This window comes from Alosa sapidissima, chromosome 11, assembly GCF_018492685.1.
Source record: "Alosa sapidissima isolate fAloSap1 chromosome 11, fAloSap1.pri, whole genome shotgun sequence".
NCBI lineage: Eukaryota > Metazoa > Chordata > Actinopteri > Clupeiformes > Clupeidae > Alosa > Alosa sapidissima.
Window position 1 is genome coordinate 4,554,685 of NC_055967.1, and position 24,491 is coordinate 4,579,175.

Below are 24,491 nucleotides of genomic sequence, written 5' to 3' on the forward strand. Positions count from 1 at the left end.
AGGAGTTATAGTGGTCTGTGGTACATCTTGGTAAAATCAGTCCTGCACTGAATGTACTCCTGTGCTGGTCCAGCACATAAAGGACAGCATAAAGGACCAACTTGGATAGCATCCTCCTGTCTGACACTGCTATCAGCTAATCATGCAACGCCACTGGCCTTAAGGACTAGATCAGTAGTAAGTTGACGTCCACGATCCTCAGCTTGGTTCAACAGCAAGCAGGAAAGTGCAGGACATCCAGCATTGTCTGGCAGATGTTGAAAGCCTCAGGCCCACACAGCCTCCTCAGAAAATAGACAAGGCCCTTCTTACAGGGCTTGAATGTTCTTAGCCCAGTATATGTATTGTCAGAGTATACTCCCACGTGTAGTACTCCACAACGTCCACATTGATCCTCTGGGTGGAAACGGGTCATTGGTTCCTTGGCCCTCCTGCCTCCTCAAATCCATAACTTGCTGCGTCTTTGCCATGCTGAGCTGCAGATGGTTAAGGTTGTGTGAAGTTTCTCACCTTAGCCTTGCCCTCACCCCGAGACATCTAACTAACTAAACAGTCATCTAAACATGACAGGGCCTTGTGTAGTAGTTGAAATCTGTGGTGTAGAGGGGGTGAACGGGAATGGAGATATTGGGCCCTAATTTAAATAGCAGGCAAATGCAACTTTATCACCATGCAATAGTGTTTGTGCATGGGATGGCTATCACATGGCATGGGACCATAATTGAGCTGACTCATTAATGTTTGGGTTAAGGTCTTACCCATGGTGTTAAATTAGCAAATTGATTTTGCTTAGTTATTAAATTAGCTTTGGTTAAACACCAAATTAGCTTAAAACATTCAACTTGGGGTGCACTTCCCTCTCCAGCCCCCCTGAGTTATGATTACTCAGGCACAGTGTAGTCTTCCAGTAGTTGACAATCCAGGTCATAAGGGGAGGGGGCACCACCAGATCTCTGTCAGATACTTTTGCGTTATCTCGGGTAATGTATTCCCTTAAAATAATTGGGAATATGTTTGACAACACATACTGTCGGCCAAGGCAAAATATTGCAAGGATATGCAAAAGTATGCGATAAAATAAAATACTCACAAGCATGACCCTTAGGTAGGTTTACGGGCTCCGTTGTTTTCCCAAACTAGGATAGGCTACTTTCTTTTTCATTCCCGCTTGATCACATTTTCTGAGTGGAAAGACTCCATTTCCCAGTATCTACCCAGTGTGGCTTCATTGTTCTGAGCATGCTCTGAACGCGGCTCAACCTCACGGCCGCGCTCTGAATCGCCATAACTGGGAACCGGTGAAACGGTTTAGGGTTCACGGAGGTAAGTAATGCTGTCAGTGGTAACGTTAAGAGCTTAGTTGTGGGGGTTGGTTGTCTTTCGGTTTCATTAGTTGTTGTGTTTAACTGTTTAGGAATATAGCAAAAGGATAGTGTAGAAATGTGTATTTTTTGACAGGCGGTAGTCCGGCAGAAATGCTTGGACACGCCTATGTTATACGAGGGGACGTATGGGCCCCGTTAGTCGCTGAACCTGATTCAGTCCAATATACAGACTGTCCATCCATGGCGGAGTATTTTTAGAATGGAACTGAAGCACGTGCTATCCAGTGGTTCATGTTCTCATGTTGTATTTGTGCAAATAATTGCACGTGACCCTTCTGTAGTTGCCGCCTTACTTTCTCTGTAATTAGTAGGTTACAACGATCAACTTCTCAGCGTTTAAGGTTGTCACTTTCATACAGAATTAAAGCAGCTAACCTTAGCTAGTTACCTATGTTGCTAGTTAGCTATACTGGCCCGCTTTTTTGCAAGATAACGTTAGATATTTTCTATTTGTCTGGCTCCTGACACACGTCAATGTTATGCAAATGTTCTCAACGTGCATTTGCTACTAACTGAATAGTAATTTAATCCCCTTTTGCTAGCTGGTTAATATGAGTTTAACGTTAGCTAACGTACATCGCATGCTAACTAGCAATCCATCCAACGAATAAGAGCGGCCTGTCCCTCAGTCAACCTAGCAAGTCCTTACGTTAGTAGCCTAATGCCTTGTGTCCCCCCGTGAGCGCGGTCTGTTGTAATGTTAGGAATGACGTTATATTCGAATAAAGTTGCAGAAGACTCTTGAGCCTAATATGATTTGCTTGTTGGCCAAATCCACTGACGTTAACGCTTATCTAGTGTCAGGCTAATTCCAGTGTGTGCTAGCTAAACTAAGTTAGCAGGCAGATTCAAGACTGTTTAAAATGCAATAAGTAGAATAATTGACATTTTGTCTGAAAAGTTTTTAGATATGTGGTATTGTTGGTCAGATTTAAGTTTGTGGAAATGTAGTAACACTGCACCAAAGCAGTGTCTGTTTTCGTCTGAGGAAAGTTCTGGTGTGTATCGGCTTTACTTAGTGCTCAGCGGAATCGCGGGAGAGTAGACACACGACCTCACTGCTCAAATATTTCGGAGTAGGTTAACACTTGCATGTAAACAACGTACAATGCCACCGTTTTGTTGCAGTAACGTTAACAGTAAAGTATTTTGGTTCGAATAATGTAAATGTTAGCGGGACGACAGCTATCACAACCAGTTAACGTTAACAGTTATCTAAATGTACCTCAGTATTAATATCCTGTTTGGCAGATTAAAGATAAAATTTAGAAAAGCGGCCTTTTGTCCGTGTTATTGGAAAAATGTATAACTGAGTGCAATGGGTGTGGCATGTCTACAGCACGATGAAGGTACATTCCACAGATATTGACAACAGTGTACCTGTGCAATGAGAGAAAATCTAGTTTGACAACTACGTACACTGAACCCGCTGTCAGAGAAGCAAATCATTTTCGGGGTTGCATGGTCATTCATTTGGGATGATTCGATGTCTTGGCCTTTCTGATCTCACCAGAGTATGAACTGCTGTGCATTGCGTTGTGCATTGTTTTTCTTATATATGTTAAGTGTTTGCTCATGTATTCTCTTATGCCTGTCAGTGCCTGTTTGTGGGTGAATCAGAATGGGAGACAAGCCAATTTGGGAACAAATAGGATCCAGCTTCGTCCAGCACTACTACCAGTTATTTGACACAGACAGGACCCAGCTCGGAGCAATATATGTGAGTTTGGATATTTATGTCCAAGTGGTGTGTTTTTGTTGTGTCAGCTGAAGATGCTATTACAATATTTTTTGCCATTACATTTTCACAGCTTTCAGAGCTTTCTTTCCCATTCTCTCCTTCTTTCTCAAATGTTGGCCACATTGGCATTCAGGGAGAAGCACACTCATATTGTCTTCCTGAATGAATAGAAATGTTTTTCACCAATTTCCTGTATTACCAAGTAGGGCTGGGCGATATAGCAAATTCATTCAATTGATGATTACAGATTCTTTAACAGTGTGAAAAATGCAGAAATAGCCAAATTGAGAAGTGCTTCCTCTGCTGTCACTCAAATGATGGCAAAAGAAGTTGTCCGCAATTTTTTGCCCAAGGAAGCAGCCGCAGAGTTATGGGGTAACGGTCAGCATTGAGTATGCATCAATGCTGCCTTTCAAACTAGGTTACGGGAATATATTGAAGGCATATTAGAGGAGAGGAAAGAGAGATCGATATGTTTCAAATGATCTTTGACTCCTCACTGTCCTGTTAAACACCTTCCTGATGTAGCATTTTGCTAGCCTGGCTAGCGCCACCACTTCTCAATGAGCCGTGGTCTGGGAACCAAACGTTCATTTTCTCGTATTTGAAAAAAATGCCCAGATCCATTTATTGGGTGCCACGGATGTCTATCAAATGCGTCTGTGCATAGCTCATCATCGTCTTGCTTTCCCCCCTGTTCTGTGATTGGTTCCCTATCTCAGGCAAAAATTTGCTCCATGGTCTCCAGGCTGCCTTAGCAGCGTGAATCAAATCGCGCGCAAGGCAGCATGGGAACACCCAGGCTAGCATTTTGCCCCCATTCGAACGGACCTGGCATTGGTGGTGGGGTGAAAGTGTTTCTTCCTGTCGTATCCATAGCAAACAATTCTCAGTCCTTGATCGGGTCCGTCATATTAAGCACACAAGAGCATTTTGTCTGACCTTCTCCAGCGTTGCAGAGCATCACCATGTGACACAACATTGAAATATTGTGGGAGCAAGATGTCTGCAGCAGTCAGACTCCACCCTTCCTCCATGATGGCAAAACATCATTCATTGGATGGAATCCCTGATGACAAAAATGCTTCCTTATGAACATGAAATGAAATGGGGATTGTAGTTTAACGGCTTCACTTCACTCCATTTGAAGGTATTTGCGTAAATTCTAAGAAAAGGCTAGCAGTTGCAAAAACCAGCACGGATATAGCTGTGCCAAATGCTAATAACAGATTTAGCAAAGGTGTATCAGTGTGGGGAGTATTTGCTGCAGCTGCAATGATATTTTAGTTAATCTAATTGGCGATTGCGGAGCAAAGGGTGCGTGGGTAGGTCCTGTAAGCAGTGGAGACACAACAGCTGAAAGGGCTGAATAGCGGGGCATTATTGTACCTGTCCTCTTTACCTGGGTAGAGGTCTGTGTACCTGTAATGGAAACAAGCCAATTATCTCTTTTATGCAAAACCCTTTCAGTGACATAAACGCCATTATAACACAAAAGAAGAAATATGCTTACAGCTGTCCCATTTAGTTTTTGTGACCCCCGTTTTGAGAACAGTCCTTTTGTTTTTCAACAATGAAAAAGCAGGCATGCAAACTACTCACCTTTCGGCGAAATTCGCCGTTTTGAATCCAAAATGACTGACTTACGTGGTTTGTGCAGAACCGATGAGAAAATATTTGGGGGGGGGGGGGGTGTCAACGTGAGCTGAGTTTACTATTGTGCAGACGCAAACACATCTTGGTGTTGCCAGAGCGCAAATTTCAGCAACGAATGTTCGGCTATGTGCGTTTACTAAATATCAGTGGAAGCTTGTTGCTGCAGAGGCAACGTGAACAGAACGCTCGCGCAGGTATAGCCTCCTTTTGTGAGCGCAGATAGGCCTAGATGCGTCTGAAATGTCAGCTGGAATGTGAGCACGGCAAGGAGAGGTGCCTAGAGATGTCACAGGTGGGCTAGTTGAAACTTTCAACTTCTGTTAGCAAAAGACGTTGAGATTAGCGGTTTTGGCGGTTTTGTTTTAATGTTGTTGAAGTTAGCGATATGAGACAGAAATATAGACACAACGAGTTAATTTGATGAATAGGTTACGTGCTGTACTTGGTCTAGATCAGCAAAAGGTGAAGCAAATACACAGACCTTATCAGTATAGCAAAGGCTAATGTGAATGACCTAAAGACTTAAATGTCTCCTAAACTGGGCTGTGCAAAACGTTTAACTCTTTAATTATTCACATTTAACTCTTTAATTATTCACATTAGCCTTTGCTATACTGATCTTTGCTATACTGATCTTGCTCAGAGACATGTCTTTAAGAAACGTTCAGTGACCTGATCTGAAGTAGCCTGTGCCTATAGGGCTACAGTTTAACATGTAGGCTACAGTTTATGTAGGCTACAGTTTAACATGTAGTGTAAACACTATTCACACAACACAACTTTATTGGTTGGTTAAACAAACTAACTAGCACAATGCCACAATCTGTAAGTAACCTAGGCTACTTGTTATGAAACAGTGTGCCCTCCACAACACACCCACCCCCCTCTCCCCCAACATTATAAATCAATTGCACCATATTGCTATTTAGCATAGTAATGTTATACACCATTTGAAAGCTTGGACACTGGGAATCCATATATGACAACCTTTTTCATGTACAATCTGTATAGTGCTTTACATTGTCAGATTAATCTTACTATGTCTCAATTAAATTGTATCAAATTGCCCTCCTCCCCCTCCGGTGCTTCCCTACCTTCTAGCTGCAGTGGGTATCCTTATCAATAAGATAGATGCAGCAAATTGGGTATTGAAATAGTCACAGGAATCCATATTTTTATCCAATATTTGTTGTGCAGATGTATAATCCATCTTATCCACACCCATTGAACCAACAAAGAAAATGCAAAGACATTTCTGTAATTATTCCATAGTGTAGTCATTCCATCTTAACCTCTGACAGACAATCCAAATAGTCCAGAAACCACACAGTAAGGGTTTTATTTTAGTATGCATTTTGGGTAACCAAAAGTCCTATGGGGAGTTTCCATTGGGCATTTTACAAAACGCATGGGCATACCTTAGCAAATAATGGTCTAAATGACTCATTTTTCATTTTATTTTGATCTACTTTTGCACACGGCTTCACAAGACCTGGTCTAGACACAAAAATGCCCATTCCATAGGAAGTTAAAACATTTCAAATCGATTTTACAAATTAGTCTAGTCTACCCTATTTTATATAATGTTAGTCTGAAATAGTGTGTGTCTCAAGCAAGTTTCACCTGGTTTGGTTCAACAAATATTCAAACTTATCATCTTTATTCTAATACTATGCCTACTATGTCTTCATGTCCAATAGGCCTGAAATCTTCAGAAATGTCTGAACTTCAGGCACAGAGAAAAAAGAAAGAAAGAAAACTCATGTAGATTGCTTAGGAGGAGAGGAGGGCCATGCTGAAGCATGCTGCCAAACAGTGCAACGGGCCCCTCACACTTAAGGAGAAATAGGAGAAGACACTTTTTATATTCACTTATTTTTTATCATACATATGATATTTTTGGCCACAACAAATTTTTTTAGTGATTTTATAGTTTGTTTTCTTTGTAAATCTCTGGTTTTGGGCCATTTCATACTCCGTGGAAGCTATGCACTATTGTCACTTCCCCTGACCAGTTTGCATGCCTGAAAATGAATGCACAATGTACACCTGATCTCTCATGAGACACTGGTAGGAAAGGGAACAAGGTGCTAGAATGCACAAATGTTTAAGGAATACCTTGATTTTATCTGTGATTTCTGCAATAGTGGCACTAAACTTTTTTGGTCTGTTCTGTGCAAAACATGGGCGACATATGGCCCGTAAACTACTTTAATCAAGCCCGCAGCATCTTCCACTGTGTTCTGTATGCAAGTGATGAGTCTAAATGTAGCCTACTGCTATAAACCTTTATTGAACAGAGGCGACTGTCTACAATTGATAAAAGTGCTAAATAAACATTACTCCTCATCACTGTCCTTATATGACCGGTTAAGCGATAGCACAGCACTTGACAATCAGTGAAATTTAAATGGAAATGGCAAATAATAGTAAAGTCGACTTTTGAAGACATCTTAGTGTTGTGTGATCAGTTAGTTCAAATGTAATATGCTTAAATATGCTTAATTCACCAATAATTAATTGCTGTCTTCTAAGAATGCAACTTAGTATGCTTCATATTGAAATGTATGTTAAGTTATACCACAAACTTGTCCTCATGCACGAGAGGGAAAGCCTTGACATTTTGTAAATAATACAATGCAATGTCTCTTAAGCATTTTTTTAACCGTTTCTTTGGTAAATGATAGAATTAGGGGTGATACATTCTACATAAATGTCTTGTAGCCTTTAAAGGTGTAGTCAGCAATTGCACATGATTTCAAGCCCATACAATTTTGTCACATTCCATTATCATCTCTCACGACCTATTCCTGCTCATTCCAGGAGTACACTGTAAAAAGAACGGTCTCTGTAGGCAGCCCAGGCTCCGAAAACTAGAAGCAAACAAAGTGGAGGCAGCCTGTACCCCAAACAAAGACGAAACCCTGCAGGGAGTTTGTCTGGGTATACTGTAGAGAGGGATGAGCTAATGTGCGTTGGTTGGGAAAAAGGCGTATTAAGCGTTTACTAATACATTTACAGGGCTTAAAGTGTTCAGGCGTGGGCTTGGCTGATGAAGATTTGAAAATAGTCAATAGGCTTGTAGGACTGACATCTTGAAACAATTTGAGAACTTCAGGCTCAGAAATGTTTTATGCTTTAAGCCCTGCATTTTGTTGCTAGGTTACGGGGACCCTGGCGAGACACGCTGCTCCGTCTGGCATCATGTTTTTGTTTGTTATTATGTAATGTTCGTAATTTTATGTAATGTTCTGTTCATTTTTTGTATTTATTTTTCTAGTTAAATGTAATCACTCTTTATTCCTGTTATTTTCGATCGTTTTTGTGTTATTCTTAGTCCTTTTTTCTGATTAACAAACTCTGCTGACACCATCAACGTCAAGTTAACGTTAACCAGCTTCCATTGGGCTGATGAGCGCCTTGGCTAGCCTGCCTTATGTCTCTGAAGTCCCTCATCCATCCGTGACGCTGCACATCCAATGTCTGGACAGAGGGATTGCTCAGCAAGGGTGCCTAACGTTAATCTGCAAGAGATCTGCAGCTGCCACGACCACCGAGCTGCGGCTGACATGCGAGCTGGCATGCTAGCATCTACCGTTAGGTGCCTGGAGTCTTGATTGAATGCTAAGGAACTCTGATGACAGCGTCAACCATGAGACCACAAACAACAAACGGTCGCTGTCTAGGACCACCGAGCTGATAATCAGCAGGGTCGCCCATCACAAATTCGGACTGTCTTGTTCTTCCAGTGCTCTCCAGACAGCCAGTGAATTCTCCGGGTTGGTCAGTTATAAAGAACGTTGTTGGCGTTGCATCGGTTGCATACAGCTGTGCGCCGTTTTCACGAGGGTCATCATTGTCCTTGGACATTTTCAGCTGGTTTGGAAATTGGACTAATTTAACATGATTTTTTTTTTTTTTTTTTAAATTGATTTTCTTTTTATTGTATGTCTTGGTGTCACGGGTACGCTGGCGAATACGCCGCTCCGTCCGGCATCTTTTGTGTTTGTTATTTTTTAAATGTATGGCATCTTTTGTCTTTTTGTTATGTGTTTTGTTTGTGGAGCGCTTTGGGTTGCACTCTGTGCATGTTAAATGCGCTTTAAAAATAAAACTTGACTTGACTTGCATTTAAACCCAAACAAGCGCGACTTCCAGCTCAAATGCTGACTGCACCTTTAAGACAAATGGCAAATCTTGGGAGGGGGGGTCCTTTGTTTTGCCATATCGCCCAGCCCTAGATTCATTAATTATGCTCACAGAGTTGTCATAGATCCTAATGACAAGTGTTTGTCTAAGTTATATATGCCTCAGTAGACCTTACTTTAGCAGCCAAACTCAAAACTCTCCTTGGTTTATGTCTTTCAGAACATACCCCCTAGATGCCCTTTAAAGTAACAAACCAGTTTTGACAAGCATTCAACTGAGGAACTTTTTGAGCCTGCAGGGTTCCTTATCCGGGGATGAACAGTGACCGCACTGGTGTCCATCTGCTATGCGTCACACAGAATGCTAACAGCACATTTTTGTATTGTAGCAGCAAAAACATGGAGAACTTTCTCTTTAGAAATAGCAGTACAAAGCATCTGCCACAGGCATTCAACATATCTCTGCCTGTTTGACACTGTCTCTTGAGCTCCCCATCTAAAGATGGATTTTATTCATTGTGACTTGGAGCCACAATTTGCTCTGATGGCAGGCTAACATATGCTGATGGCTAACATCTTGACCATCACATGCCCTCAAAACATGTTCTCATGCATAGATTGCATTATTTTTTTGTAGCCATCATATCACAGTACTGGACTAATATGTACTAATATCACTTGACAATCACTCCAGTCCCAAAATGGGGTCATTGTGAGAGAAAAGTCATACTAGGAAGAGACTGATTCTCTTCCTGTGGCCATGTGGAATTGTTGGCAAAATTGGTAATTCAACTAGTTATATAGTTCACACCTCATTCTGGGTGTGAATAATATGGCCCTGTGGTTGGCTCATTCAGCATTCCTCTTCCTCTTATCTTTTCTAGATTGATGCATCATGCCTTACGTGGGAGGGACAGCATTTCCTTGGGAAAGCAGCAATTGTCGAGAAGCTCTCTGTAAGTCTGTAAAATCATTTCATCCTGTTATTCCTGTAAATTCCTTGCTGTGAAAATTTGTGCTGTGGAAATGACTTGCCTCTTTTTCTCCCCCCCCCCCCCCCCCCCCACAGAGTCTGCCTTTCCAAAAAATCGCTCACAGCATAACTGCACAAGACCACCAGCCCACTCCTGACAGCTGTATATTGAGTATGGTAGTAGGACAACTAAAAGTGAGTGGCATCTGTGTTACCGTATGTGTATCTCAGTTACTGATACCTCTCTAGGTTTAGCTTCCAGGGCCTTGGAAAGTTTAGCACTGAGGCCAGCATGTCCCATCACCATATCAGTGCTTGTTTATAAAAAAGAAAAACAAATTAGTTCTGTAGTGACAGTTTGTCTGTACATTTTAAAGTCTTTAATTTTGGATGCTCTTAAATGTCTTTTATGTGTTTAGCAGCTCGCCAAAGTGACATCATCTTACGGCCTCATTACACCAAACAACTTTGACAAGATTTGGGAAAGATTCTTAAAAGATTGGAGTCTTTTGACTAAAGCTTGAATGGGGGGCATTAGTTAAAAGACTACAATCTTTCAAGAATCTTTCCCAAATCTTGTCAAAGTTGTTTGGTGTAAGGTGGCCATTAGGCGCCTTTCCACTATAGGAATTCTAGGGTTGGTTCAGTGGTTCAAATGTTAACAGGAATGGTCCCTTTTGTCTTTCGGTTATTTGCTATAGTGGGTGAACTACCTGACCTACACATTGATGGCTATGTGTGAAGCTAGTTGGATAAGAAGTTAAACTGCCCAGCAAGCTTGCACAAATTTGTGAAGGCACCTAGATTCTGTCAGGTGTACCATACGTTGAAAGTTGTGGCAAATGCACTATTTTAACCACTAGAGATGCACAAACAAAAATTAGAACAATTCTCAGGCACCTGAGGAGCGTGGTCTACATTTAAACACATTTTAGGAATTAATCGGGGCCACTCACCAGGGTAAAGGGGCTGGATTGGATTATTGAAAATTGGTTGGATTTATTTTTTTCTTGCCATGGTGAAAGGATTTTGCTATGGTGGGCTGCCACAAAAATTCTTAGCAGCATGAAAACTGGGATTCATGGCAGGCATCAATTACTTGATGAATAAATGAAGATACCAGCATTATGTTACAATGATTAACATCTATATTGACAGCTGATGTTTTGCATACATATTCAGTTAGTGACCGTGACCTTCAGACACTACTTCAGTAAAATGTAATTACCTTGTTTTGAAATTGGCACTTATCTCCCACATTTTCATCTCTGCAAATGCCACCTTGTCAGGGCTCAGCGTTAACTTTTTAAAGTGGTTAAAAGTGGTTGCCAGCTTGGCAACCAGGCATGAGGTTTTGTTTGCCAAAGCTAACCAAATCTGGTTGCCACTTGTAACAATTTGGTAGCCAAGGGCAACCAAGCAACCAGGGCAACCTGCACTTAGTCGTTTCAGAGCCACACAGATTTTAATTCCCCGGATTTATTTCTCCCCTGCAAGTGTCAGCAACTGCTCTGCACAAAGGTTGTAGTTCCTGTAGTGGAAAACGGCCTCTTGTTATGTATTAGATTAGTACCCTGTACTAGGTTCTCTTTACTGTGAACACTCCAAGATATCACTATCTTTTTCTGAACCCTGTAACTGTAAGTTGCGTGCCCAGGCGTAGTTTTGAAACTACCCGATGAGTATTCTGGAGACAAACCATTGAAACTGGACTAGACAAGACATTGGTACTTGTGTTAAAATAAACACAAAAGATGTATTTGAAATAAATATCATGTCTTAACTACATGGTCTCTTGTACTCGACCAACCAAAGCTTTGTTATTTTCCTGGCACATTTCTTGACCAGTTTTTCCTAATTTAGTCTTTTTCTACACTTCATGATCTATGATGTTTATGTATTTAAACATCATGTTTAGCCTTGGTCTCCTCACAGATTACTCTGAGTAGGCATGCTACAGTCCTTTGGTATATTGTGTCTCTCAGGCAGACGATGACCAGATCTTGACCTTCCATCAGACCTTCATGCTGAGACAATTCAGCAATATCTGGTTTTGCACCAATGAAGTCTTCAGGCTTGGCTTGCACAACCTTTGACATTTGACCATTTCCGGTTACACAACCTTGTCCCTCCTACAGACTTCTAATAACTATCATCTGTAAGGACCTGTGGGCTGTTTCGAGATGTGATTGGGCTTTTACTAATCCTACACTAGACTGGCAGTTATGAGCTGTAGGCTAATTTGAGCTGTAGGGGTTTTGTATGCTTGCATTGAGTTGTGCATGATTTGCACAGATTATTATTGAATATATCGGCCATTCCATGGCAAATTCGATAAAGTCGTTTTGTACCGTCTCAGATTTTGTTAAAATCATGTCAATATCATGAATGGGTCCCAAAACCAGTGCCTGAAAAATATTTTTCCAAACACCATGTCTTCTTATTTCTTAGCCCTTGATTTTTCAGTTCAGCCTGAAAAACACATTATCTGTGAAGCCATTTTTGGGCATTGATATCTTGAAAAGTATTATTCATTACTGACCAAACTTAGTCAGAACGAACACAAACATGTTCTCTTAAAGTGATCATAGAATGCAAAACGAGTTTACCTTGGCATAGTTTAATAATGGCAGTTTGGTATGTAAAATAAACATACAGGGAACCTAAAAATCCCATTGTCACCTCCCTTGTATGGTAATCTCACAACTTGAAACTGCTGCTGTAAAACATGCGAATCGCAATGAAGCTAATGGATGACGACAACTCGGGGTGGCTGCACCTTATTTGGCTCTTGTCTGTACCTTTGTAATCCCCTGAAATTTACATACATACCAGCCCACTTCCAGCTTCACGCAGCTACTTCACCAGAACTTCAGTAGTAGGCTAGATGGTCCAAGGCGGCCTTCATTTGTTTGGCTTTTTAATGCTTGGATCTTGTGAAAGTTAGCGAGATATAGACACTGTGCATTCTAAAAAAGCCTTAATTGTAATCCCGAAACGCGTCTAAAATGTTGTGTGAGCCAACTACTGACGTTGGTAAGCTAGCAAGCTAACTACACTCCACTGTTTTGAATGGACACATCTCATGAATCCAAACATCGACAACCTAAGACTAGCAGGGTAGCTACACCAGACGTGATGGCTTACGTTCGAAAAAAATAGACCAGCCTTCTAAAATGGATTTTACATATTGCGAACAGAACGCTTCAGTTACGCGGCTGGGGGTGGCAGGTTCAGTCCTGAACTGGTAGGGAAAGTTTGTGGGGGGAGTGATTGAACTGCATTCGCCCACGTCCATGGTGGAGATGCCCTTGAGCAAGGCACCTAACCCCCAACTGCTCCCCCGGGCACCAAATCAAGGGCTGCCCACTGCTCCGAGTGAGTGTGTGCTCCTAGTGAGCTCACTGCTCCTAGTGTGTGTGTGTGTGTGTGTTAGGGGTGTGCATTGGCACTGCCCTCACAATTCAATTCGATTACGATTCACCAGGTAACGATTCGATTCTACGATGCATTGCAATGCATCAAAATTCTACTGCACACAACAAGGCCAATTTTGAGGTCATGAGGCAATACAAGCAGTCAGATATTGAACAACAGATTTTATTGGCTGCTGTGTGTATTATCACTCCTGTATCTTTGACATAAATATCATTAAATAAAATAAAATTGAATGGTACAGGGTATTGGATATGGCATTTTAATAAGTTTAATAATTTAAACACATTGTAAAACTTAAAGCCCAAATTTGGAGACATCCATGCATGTCGAAATTTGCTGCAAATTCAAAACGGGATTACTCTGGAACGGCTAATTGTACAGGGGACTGCTTTATACCTTTCTGTTCGGTAAGGTCAGCTGTTTTTTCTGATATATGGTTTGTTATGTGTTTTGAACGAAGGGTTCGTGAAGTATCCCACCGATATGAACGGGTAGGGAGATGGGCGCAGAACCTTCAGTAGAATTTATGATTAAATTGAATTATATTATTTACTTTTCTCATGAACCGTTCACCACAGCAATTAACAGCTAACATTGTTTAAAGGGACACCAGGCAAGCCTGATGCTTTTTCTCTACGAAACTCCCCCTTGCTCGGTCTAAAGCTCTTTTGCTTTTCTTTGTGTCTTCCGTCAAGGGTTTTCGCTGCTTCTTCGCCGGCTCTGCCATTATACACACGTTTGCAACAATCTATAGCATTTCGTTAGCCTGCCTCTGTGCTGTAAACTGATCCTGCTTTGGTCGGCGGGTAGGATACACCGAACTTGCAAGTAGGATATTCTTCCTACAGGCAGTAGGGGCGGGCGAGAGAGCCTTCATTTAACCATATACCGACTTACAAAGATGATTAATTAACATGAAAACGTTGCCTGGTGTCCCTTTTTAAAAGCTGAGAAAAAGCTCTTAAAAGACTAAAATAATTTGCGCTGTGAATGCTTATTTTGACAGGCCATAGGCTAAATAAAAATTGTTATTAGTCTGACTCAAAACAGAATATTGAAAGAAGGGGACACCAAGGCCACCGTGGCCTGTAAACCTCTGATTTTCAAAGGGGCATCACAACCAACTCAAGGGGCAGCCATGGCCGTCGTGAAATTCCTACCCTGCACATACTGCACACACAGTAACGAAGTCAACTCAGGATGGCAACGATCGACATGGTTCGTGAAGTTAGTTGTATTGCAATGCATCGCCGAATCGATTATTGTTGACACCGCTAGTGTTTATCGGGGTGGATTTTTTTTTTTAATCACCAGCTACTGAATATTAAATTATTACTTTTTTCTGAAAGGCACTTTAATATTTTACCAGCATTTGGCTGGTGGCTGGTGCTAATTTACATCCCTGATGTGTATGTGTACTTAAATGCAATTGCAGTTGCTTTCACATTAAACCAAATTAGGTGCACAATATAAATTGCAAAACTAAGTATGACATGATGCCGCTGATCAAGCATGTTCATCCATGCCACAACACAGGTCAAGATCATAAAGAGAAACTCGTGTCATATAAAAGTTATTGGGGGACAAAACATGGGCTGTATTTAGCTAATATGACAAGGAAGATTGTGTAGGCTACTCATGGAATGTAATTATTCAATCAATCTTTTTTCACTTCATGTCTGAGACAGTGGTGAACGCGATGGAAAGATTTGCTTGGTCCGCATCTGAAATACAAATATCAACATTGGCCTATGTTATAGCTTAGGTGTTTCTCACCTGTCTGTCATTAGCCTACGGTATAAAAAAAATAGCGGCTGATTTGAATTAAACTTCTTGGAAGGGTGTAGTACATGGGTTAAAGAAAAGGAGAACCCAGTAAACTGGTTGGATGCATGGATCATTTACATTTTTGCTGCATCAGCTTTTGGTGACTGTGTGCGCTCCTCGAATTCCATTACCAAAGTCTCCTACTGGTAGTTAAAAACAAAATAGCCCACATATTTTTTCCGCATTTATTATTAAAATTTCCGCATCACTATTCATCATTCTTCACCATCATTATTTTCCACAGCCCTGTTCGATTGGATACCTGGTATGTCAGAAATTTCTGTCCGCTAGGGTGGTCCTTATTTTTCAACTTTTTGAAAGTTCATGCTCTCACCCCACTAAAATGTTTGAATAAATAAAAAAAATAATTGGGCAAAGTTTTATCAATATTAATCAATATTTAGAGGTTGCTCAAGACCTTTAAAGTTTAACACATACTGTTTTTTGCGTATTATGTGATTCATTGTGCTAGCATGTATAATTGTTTAATAATATATGCTTATGGCAGCAATGGACTTATTTGACCATGCAGTCAATGACGATGCGTATTGATTATTGGTGACCACATTGAAATAGGAATTCCATATAGTCCATTTTAAATTTGCAATGCTGATTTGCTAATCTCATCTGCTGATTCCGGTATTTCACAATAATATGCTGTTGTGAGCAATTCATAGCAACTCCTGTTTTAGTTGTGATATGTCTTTCAAAGCATCAATGTGAATGAAGCACAATAGACAATATACACTGAGACAATGGCTGAAGCAACATGAAGCAAATCCGCTATATGGTTACTTGGATCCGAAGAGACTGAAATAACTGGAACAAAGTTACCCTCCAAGAAGCAGGTTTTATGTTTGTTGTAATATTACCATAAAACATTGAAAAAAACTTCATGAAAGTGCAACAGTGGTGATCAAAGAAGTCTTGGTATTCTAGGACAAGGCTAGGATTCCCGTTCGTCCCCAACATCATGCCATAAAACAACTGGAAACACGACAAATGGCAGAAGCTGAAGAAAAATGCCAAGAGAACTTCTGACACTCAGCAGTGCAATGTAGAGGCCTTCGTAGACCAGTTGGGAGACCTGTTTGATATCGCACATCAAGATGCACTCCTTCATCTCAGGAATCAAGAAGATAGACTTTCTTCTGGCCCAAAGAGAAAAAGGACGTCCCGGGTGTACAACTGTACAATGTGATAATACAATTTAAATCTCTCACTTTCTCTTTTGGCCTTGGACACTGACTGGATCTGCTCCTTGTTATTTTAATTCAATGATCAAAATATACATCCTCAACCGCCCACTGCGGTCTTCTGATGAGTGTCTGTTGTGTCGACCAGTCATAAATGCTAGGTCAAATTCAAGACTTTTCCTCAGTGGTTCCATGTTGGTGGAATGAGTTGCCCAGTGCTCTCCATTCCTGTGATAGTTTTGGGTCATTTAAGAGGGGTCTAAAGGCATATCTCTTCAACATGCACTTAGTTCTTTAAGCGCTTTTTATGCGTTATGGTTTGTAAAATATTGTTTTATTTTCATTAGGCTGTTGATTAATTTGACATTGTTGTTTACTATTGATATTCTCTTTAATGTAGTCTTACCATGTTATAGTTTTTATATTATTGATTGAATGGATATTATTGTTTATTATTGCTTTCCCCCCCCTCATTTTCATTGTTTATTTCATTAGGCTATTGATTTAGGGGCAGCCGTGGCCCACTGGTTAGCACTCTGGACTTGTTACTGGAGGGTTGCCGGTTCGACCCACGACCAGTGGGCCGCGGCTGAAGTGCCCTTGAGCAAGGCACCTAACCCCTCACTGCTCCCCGAGCGCCGCCGTTGTAGCAGGCAGCTCACTGCGCCGGGATTAGTGTGTGCTTCACCTCACTGTTTGTTCACTGTGTGCTGTTTGTGTTTCACTAATTCACCGATTGTGTTAAATGCAGAGACCAAATTTCCCTCACGGGATCAAAAAAGTTTATATACTATACTATATTTAATTGACATTGTTTATTATTGCTATTCTTTTTATTATATAGTCTGACCAACAAATAATATTGCATTTTATTTTGTTGTGCGTTCTTAAATGGTACAATTTCTGCAAAAATTAGCAATTCCGGAAATATTCAAAGGCCTTGAGCTACCTCCTAGATATTGTAGGAACAATTCAAAATTTTGCACAGTGTGTTTTTATTGACATTCTAACACATTTAGGGGGTGAGAGTTGAACAGTTCCAAAACAATATTTTTTACCCCATTAAAGGACCACCCTACTGTCTGCTGTTTTCCAGTGTTGAGCAGTGAAATGTAGGCCTATACTGTGTGCATATCAAATGGGCGCTGATTGAAACATATAGAGTGTGAATAATCATGTTGTATGCGACAGGGGAAAAAATGCAGTGTCTACCTGGCTTAGGTGTCTTTAGAACAGTAGCCCTTAATCAAGTACCTCTTTGTGAGATTTAACACAATCATCCCAGTCTCTGCCCAAGTAGAACATTTACTTTCCTTTGCTGGATTGATCAACAGGCCTTATCAAAGACGTCTAAATGCAGAATTTTAAAAAAATTTGTTCTGTTCAAAGGCATCAAAAGAGACTCCTGCCCCTACAAGACTGCACAGACTCTCTCATTCTCTCACCACACATCCTCTTTCACTCACTGCACCCCCTCACTCACTCATACTGCCTTCACGCCGATCGTAAACTCTGAGGACCCTACTTTAAAAATCCCGACCTCTGGAAATAGTGTGTTCATGAACGAGGAAAAGAAGGAAAAGTGTTTTTATGTTTAGTGTTAATTTAGTGATACATTTCCTTGCCTATTTGTAATGATTGAGATACGCCACTTGTGTTGTTGCAAGGGAGGCCGCCGTGGTTGGAGAATATGATCGTGATGTCAAGTCGGATACCTCGGGCCTAGGCATGGGCAGTTCGCGACTGATTCGGTCAGAAAGAACGAATCCCGATGGTGAATGACGAGAACTGATTCCCAAAACAAGAGAACTGGTTCATACAAAAATATGGTCACGTAATAAAAGATACAAACGAACAGAGCTTCATCTCCCTCGACCGTATATTGAGTCTAAAACGTGAATGAGAGTGCTACAGCAGGTAGCAACCACGTTGCCATGGGTAAACAAATGATAGGCCTGGCTTTACTTACGTGCCTGCCTGCCAGCTCTAGAACTTGGAAGACGCCATTTGATTCTTAATGCATTCCATTCAGTATATTTATGGAAAAAGGCACTTATGTGCTTAATATTAAGCTTGATATTTACATAAATGATGTAACAGACCATATGAGACGGTGTTCTAAAGGATATTTGACTTAAGACAACCAAGACGGTGTTCTAAAGCATATTTTGACTTAAGGAACTGAAAGAACGAATCAAACGAACGATTTGTGAAGGTGAAGGGAACTGAAAGAACTGATTCCCGGAATAGAATCATTTGGCCCATGCCTACTCGGGCCACAAGACTTCCGCACGAGACTCAAAAAAATTCAACCGACTTTGCGTTCAAGTCATTTTTCCTGTGTCGGAGGTCGGAATTTCTGAATATCCGATGTGGCATGAAGGCGCCATCATTCACTCACTCACGACACACTCTCACTCACTCACTCACTCACTCAATCAATCCCAGTTACTTGCTCACTCACACACACTCATAAGATTTGTTTTGGGTAGAATTTTTTAGAATTTCTAATGTGTGGAATTCTCTATGTGAGTAATTTCACAATCAGGGTGTGCGCTTTGTTTCAAAAGTGTCAACAATTAAACCATTCAAAACCTGTGGATTCTATGATAAATCCCCATGGTCAAAGCAGACGGGTATTGTATGTGCAGAATCTAAAGAAGAGAAATCCCTCCAAATATGAACAAATGACTGAAAGGGACCGATAAAGTGGCACCAACATAAGCGTTTTATCATATGAAAACATGACTGTTTTATTAATTTATTCACGAGTGAATAGTCTGGTCACTCATGATGGGAATCCTTTACAACGTTAGCCTGGTGACGAGGGTAGAAATAGCATTAACTTTGGTTAGGGTTGACCAATGATTTCAATCACATTGATCAGAGATTCACATAAACTTCACAAACTATAAACAGAATCTGCAGTCAGGATAGAATGCATATGACGCCTACCTTTGCTGTAAATAAATTTGATAATCTGCATTTTTCCATCTACAATATTTGATGTTTGCAGCCCTGCAGGCATTGTTTCTACCATTTACCACAGTCAGTTTCACTGATTGGCCTGTAATTTTTTATTTTATTTTTTTTGTCTGAGGGAAACTGGGCTATGGTGTTCCAGGCTAGTATCTCCCTGAAAGGAGAAAGGTGGGCATGGCCAGGGTAGTAGAGCACCACCTGGTAAAATATGCTTGTTAACTGCATGATGGCATTACACAAGAGAACTTAATTCTGAAAATGTATGGTTTACCATAACCCTAAACATTACACTTGAAATGTGTTGGAGTAGACATCAGAAACAAAGGCAATTTCTTGCCATTATTATGAGGTAAATATTGGTACGAAGTCTGTTTAGTTTATTATTGTTCCTTATGGTATCATATGTAATGTGGCAGCATACAGTCTATGTGGAGTTTGTATTGCATATTCTCATGTGCTGGAGTGGACCGTGTTTGACGGAAAACTTTGATGGTTAAGTTTAGGATGATTTTCCCCAAAGCATACATGCTTCTGATGTTCAAATTGGTTCTGGGCATGTTGTTGGGAGGTTAGTGCTTGGTATGAAGTATAGCAGTGGTGTGCCCTCTGCCAAAAGGGGTCAGTCAGTTAAACTTTTTTAAGGCTGGTGTCAAATTTCTGTTGGACGTAATTTTTAACCTACACTACAACACCTACTATGCCTGTTAACATTATGTTTTATGTTAAAAAAACATATTTTTATGTTTTATGTTTTAACTACACTTTTTTCACATTGCATGTGTTAGATGTTATAAAATGGTCAAATGTTCTATCCATTCTGTCCAAATTTTGCTAATATCAGTTGTGGAAGTGGTTTAGCTTTAAAATGAAGTCTAGCCAATAATAATAACATATAATATGAAATGAAAAACTACCCATGTAGTAAGAGTAAAAGCATATTTTCTTGATACATAACTTGGCTATTATATTGTGTCAGGGGTATTCAATTAAACTTCAGTGAGGTCCAGTTACAGAAAATTTCCTCAAGCAAAGGTCCGGAGCATCATAATGTATAGGATACACACACAGGATACACATAGGATACACATACACACACATATATATATATATGTATGTGTGTGTGTATAGATGGAGCCTAGTTGTAGGCCTAGGCCTAATGTTTAATGTGAAATAAAATAAGTACATTCGAAATGAGGAGAAATATAATATAATAAGATAAGAGTAATTGGGGAGAAAAACTAAGTAGCCTAGCCTTGGCCATTTTAAGATCTATAAGTATATATACTCTTGATCCCGTGAGGGAAATTTGGTCTCTGCATTTATCCCAATCCGTGAATTAGTGAAACACACTCAGCACACAGTGAACACAGTGAGGTGAAGCACACACTAACCCCGGCGCAGTGAGCTGCCTGCAACAACAGCGGCGCTCAGGGAGCAGTGAGTGGTTAGGTGCCTTGCTCAAGGGCACTTCAGCCGCGGCCCACTGGTCGTGGCTCGAACCGGCAACCCTCCGGTTACAAGTTCGAAGCGCTAACCAGTATTAAGATTAAGATGTAAAGATTGTGGTGGATCAATATTGCCCTCTTAAATCGTAAATATTCAGTGGTCTCAGTTCACTGTTGAATGGCTAGGCCTAGCCTACCCTACATTTGCTCAAAATATATGCTTTGTGTAGTAGTGGTGCTTGGAATTGGCACTTTTAAAAATCGCTACTGTCTCAGAATATAAAACATGTATAAGAGTCGGTCCAGGCAATTCCCCGCAAAACTGTCACACCTAACACAATGCCCTGGTATTTAGTTGGCGTTATCGACGTGACAGTTTTGCGTGGAATTGCCTTCCAATCGTTATTAAAAGCCCTGTTCTCGCTTTCTCCTCTTTGAGCAATCCATGATTTTAAAATAACTTACTTATTGCTAACTTACATACATAGATCCTTGATTACTCGCTCCGCTTTAACCCTTTCTGTTACATATCCATCTGATTGTTTCTCGTCCCATCTCCTCTCCTCGCTTGTTTTCCCTGTCAGGCTATCACTGAGTCTCTTCACCATAGTAACTTCACTCACTGACTCGACTTGATCAGAATGCACACATACTCCCCCACATACAATTTTAGCAGTCGTTCATTGTTTTGCTCATATTGGCACAACATTAATTATGTTTTGTAATTATATGCAAAAATATAATTTTATAATGCCCTTAATATTGGATGCCCAAATATGTTACGAATCCAGGGCCTTACATGAAATCAGTGGGTGTGCGGTACAAGTTAGTTGTCAGGCAAGGAAGGCTTATTTATTGATGCCCAAACATGGCTTCCAAGAAAATGGCTCAACAAAAGAATCAAGGGTGAAAACTGAGGAAACATTGTGATTGAACAACAGTATTTTGCAGGTGTTAGCTTTGGGACCTAAGCATTATGTAGGCAAATTTTGAGCAAAATCTGAGACGGTTTGGCAACCGTTTTCCTGGATTCTATTTAGCAACTGGTTCTGTGTAGCAACTAAGTACTGGAAATGGACATTTCAAACCAATGCAGAGGGTGTTTTTTTTTTTTTTTTTTTTTTTTTTTCAAGAATATTTTAGCGTTTTGATCCATATGGTATTTTAATAAATATAATCCCCTGAATGTCTAGTATTAATTGAATAGCCATGACCTGCATTTTGCCAACCACCTGTCATAGTGATAAATTGCCCGTTGGTAAATGTGCATCATAACACAGCATGCCCTTAAGTTTTGAAATGAGCTATAAATGTGACCATCGGGCAAGGATGTGGGCCAGAAGACTTGCTTAGTTATGTTTGAGGCAACTTTTTTTTTTTTTAAGACACCGCAAACTTTAGCTGAGATTCCATCCAATGTTTTAATGCACATTTTCACCACCATTTTTAGCCAAAAAATTCTGTCTGGAAGGATATGCAAGCAGCAGAAGCAAATATGGCTAAAATAATATATCTTCTAATATAATTGAAAATTTGATTTGCTAAGTGTGATTAACTTGCCATTCACATAGGGTTTAAATATAGGGAACATTTTTTGCAATTTTGTTAGATGTTTCCGTTAATGTTACCTTGATGACCTTCCTTTTGGATCCCACAGCTGTTCACAAGGCCTCTTGATTATTACAGTGTCCATTTTTAATTAGCACAACACAGCTGATGGAAATGCACTTATTTACACTTTGTAAAAATGTGCATAAAAGATTTGACTGATTTGGATGGAAGCCACCTGACATAAGAATTCAGACCCTTTCAGAAACACTTGAGAAAATGTGAAAAGGGGCTGAATACTCAATTAATTAATGTGTGTCTTTCTGGGGGGGGCTCATTTCATTTAATTTCAGACTAGGTTCAAGGTCTAACAAGGGTCTCTAGAGTAACACAGTTTGTGTATCCATTTATTGCAGTTGGAACGTAAAACCCATTTCCAAATCTAAGTTGACCTTGATACTGTTCTCTTCCAGGCAGATGACGACCCAATCATGGGATTTCATCAGAGCTTCATACTGAAGAACATTAATGACGCATGGGTGTGCACCAATGACACGTTCCGCTTGGCGATACACAATTTTGGCTAAACGCACGAGAGCCTGGCAGGAGGCATGTTAGGGGAAGGTGGAGGATGGGGTGCCCACGCCAGTGAGGCCTAAACCTTTTTTCGATCTGCCCATCATTCATCACTCTGAAAAAAGAAAACAGCACCGGATTGCAGTCACAGAAAAACATGCAGGCACATGTGTTCTTTGCAACAGATACGAGATGTGTTCCTTTGCTGAAAGCCCACCAATCCATCAAAGTGACCCTTGCCCTATGCCTACCTGCATGAAGTTGCGGAGCTTAAACATCAGAGGACCGCTGGACAAGGGGATGGGGGAAGGACATATTAACCCAGCAGTTGCTGTTTGATCATATTTTAGTTGTTAATTTGACAATAATACTTTTTATCTTTTTTTCTTTAGCTCACTGTGTTTTCAGCTTGCTTTAGGAACAGATTTTTCTTGTCTAACTTTTTTTTTCTGTGTAATGTCAGGTTGCTCTAGTTATCCAAAGACAAGTTGAAATGGTCATCACCCAAGCCCTATTTGCTCAGACCAGTGTGCTTCCCATCTATCACTCACTGCTCTCTGTGACTGCAGCCACGATATACAATAAAACCTTGATTTTTTCTTAACAATGTAATCTTGTTCCTCCACCGGTCATTTGCTCATAATGTCTTTCCCCTGTGTTGTGCTTGCCAAGTATTTTTTTATTCCCTGCATATTTTTATATGTTTTTTTTTTCCACAACTGAAGTTAAAATTTTGTTCTAGCACAGAACAGTGAAGCATATCAGTATTTCTGTAATAACATGACAAAGAACACTTGATATCCATGTGTGTTCATATGGAAAAAGCAGGTTCTAAATGTTCACTTTGCAGTATGATACTATCCTACTTATTTAGGCTGTTGATTAAGCAGAGCTGGAATGATGTTAATCATTTATAAGGGTGTACAGTTTGACTCGCGCGAAATTCACCTATCATTACATCGCATTGACATCCCCAAGGAAAAACTTGTAAGTATGCATCTAGCCTATGCGTTGCCAGTGTCAGGAGTCTATCAAACGAACAAGCTATGCTGATTTGCTTAGATTTGGTAGACCAGGCCATGGAGGATGTCATGATTTAAACTGCTAGAAGGCTGTGGGTGTACTAAAATGCAGAATTTCATGAAGCATGTCATATGCATCTGGCAGTGGTATGTGTCTATTACATTTATTAGATTTTCGCTTTCAATAGGGGTTTGTCTATTTATGTGTGGCTAAGATATATCGTAAGTGGCCTGTTTGCTTATTTTGATTGTGATTGAATGGTTTGACAAGGAGGTGTCCTCAGCATAGAACGTCATTTGAAGGTCAGCCTTCTCTACTTCTCTACCTTCTGAATGAAGACGTTTGATAGGCTGCAGGCCTACCTCAACTAACATGATTGCACTTTGGGGTGTCTGTTGATATGTAGGAAATTTCAGTAAGGTGCCACTGTGTAATGACAGTATGTCAAATCAGCGCACATTAAAGATAACCCATCTGTAATTGATTTATGACTAATAGTTTGTTTCTCCATTGTATTCTGCCAGGAGCTTGTACGAAAAAAAAAAAAAAAAAA

At 40.4% G+C, this 24,491-nt stretch overlaps 1 protein-coding gene across 2 annotated transcripts; it reads left to right on the top strand.

Annotated features, from left to right (window-relative positions):
* Positions 1 to 1,191: 1,191 nt before the first annotated feature.
* On the top strand, positions 1,192 to 23,527 carry nutf2 (nuclear transport factor 2). 2 transcript variants are annotated; one of them, XM_042108933.1, is made up of 5 exons: positions 1,192 to 1,323; positions 2,984 to 3,105; positions 9,815 to 9,886; positions 10,000 to 10,098; positions 22,813 to 23,527. In XM_042108933.1, exons 2-5 carry the CDS (start codon positions 3,007 to 3,009, stop codon positions 22,924 to 22,926), a joined length of 384 nt encoding a protein of 127 aa, XP_041964867.1. In that variant the 5' UTR covers positions 1,192 to 1,323; positions 2,984 to 3,006; the 3' UTR covers positions 22,927 to 23,527. The 2 variants fall into 2 exon arrangements, with proteins under 2 accessions (XP_041964867.1, XP_041964868.1); XM_042108934.1 differs by lacking the exon at positions 1,192 to 1,323 and adding an exon at positions 2,204 to 2,461.
* Positions 23,528 to 24,491: the final 964 nt, after the last annotated feature.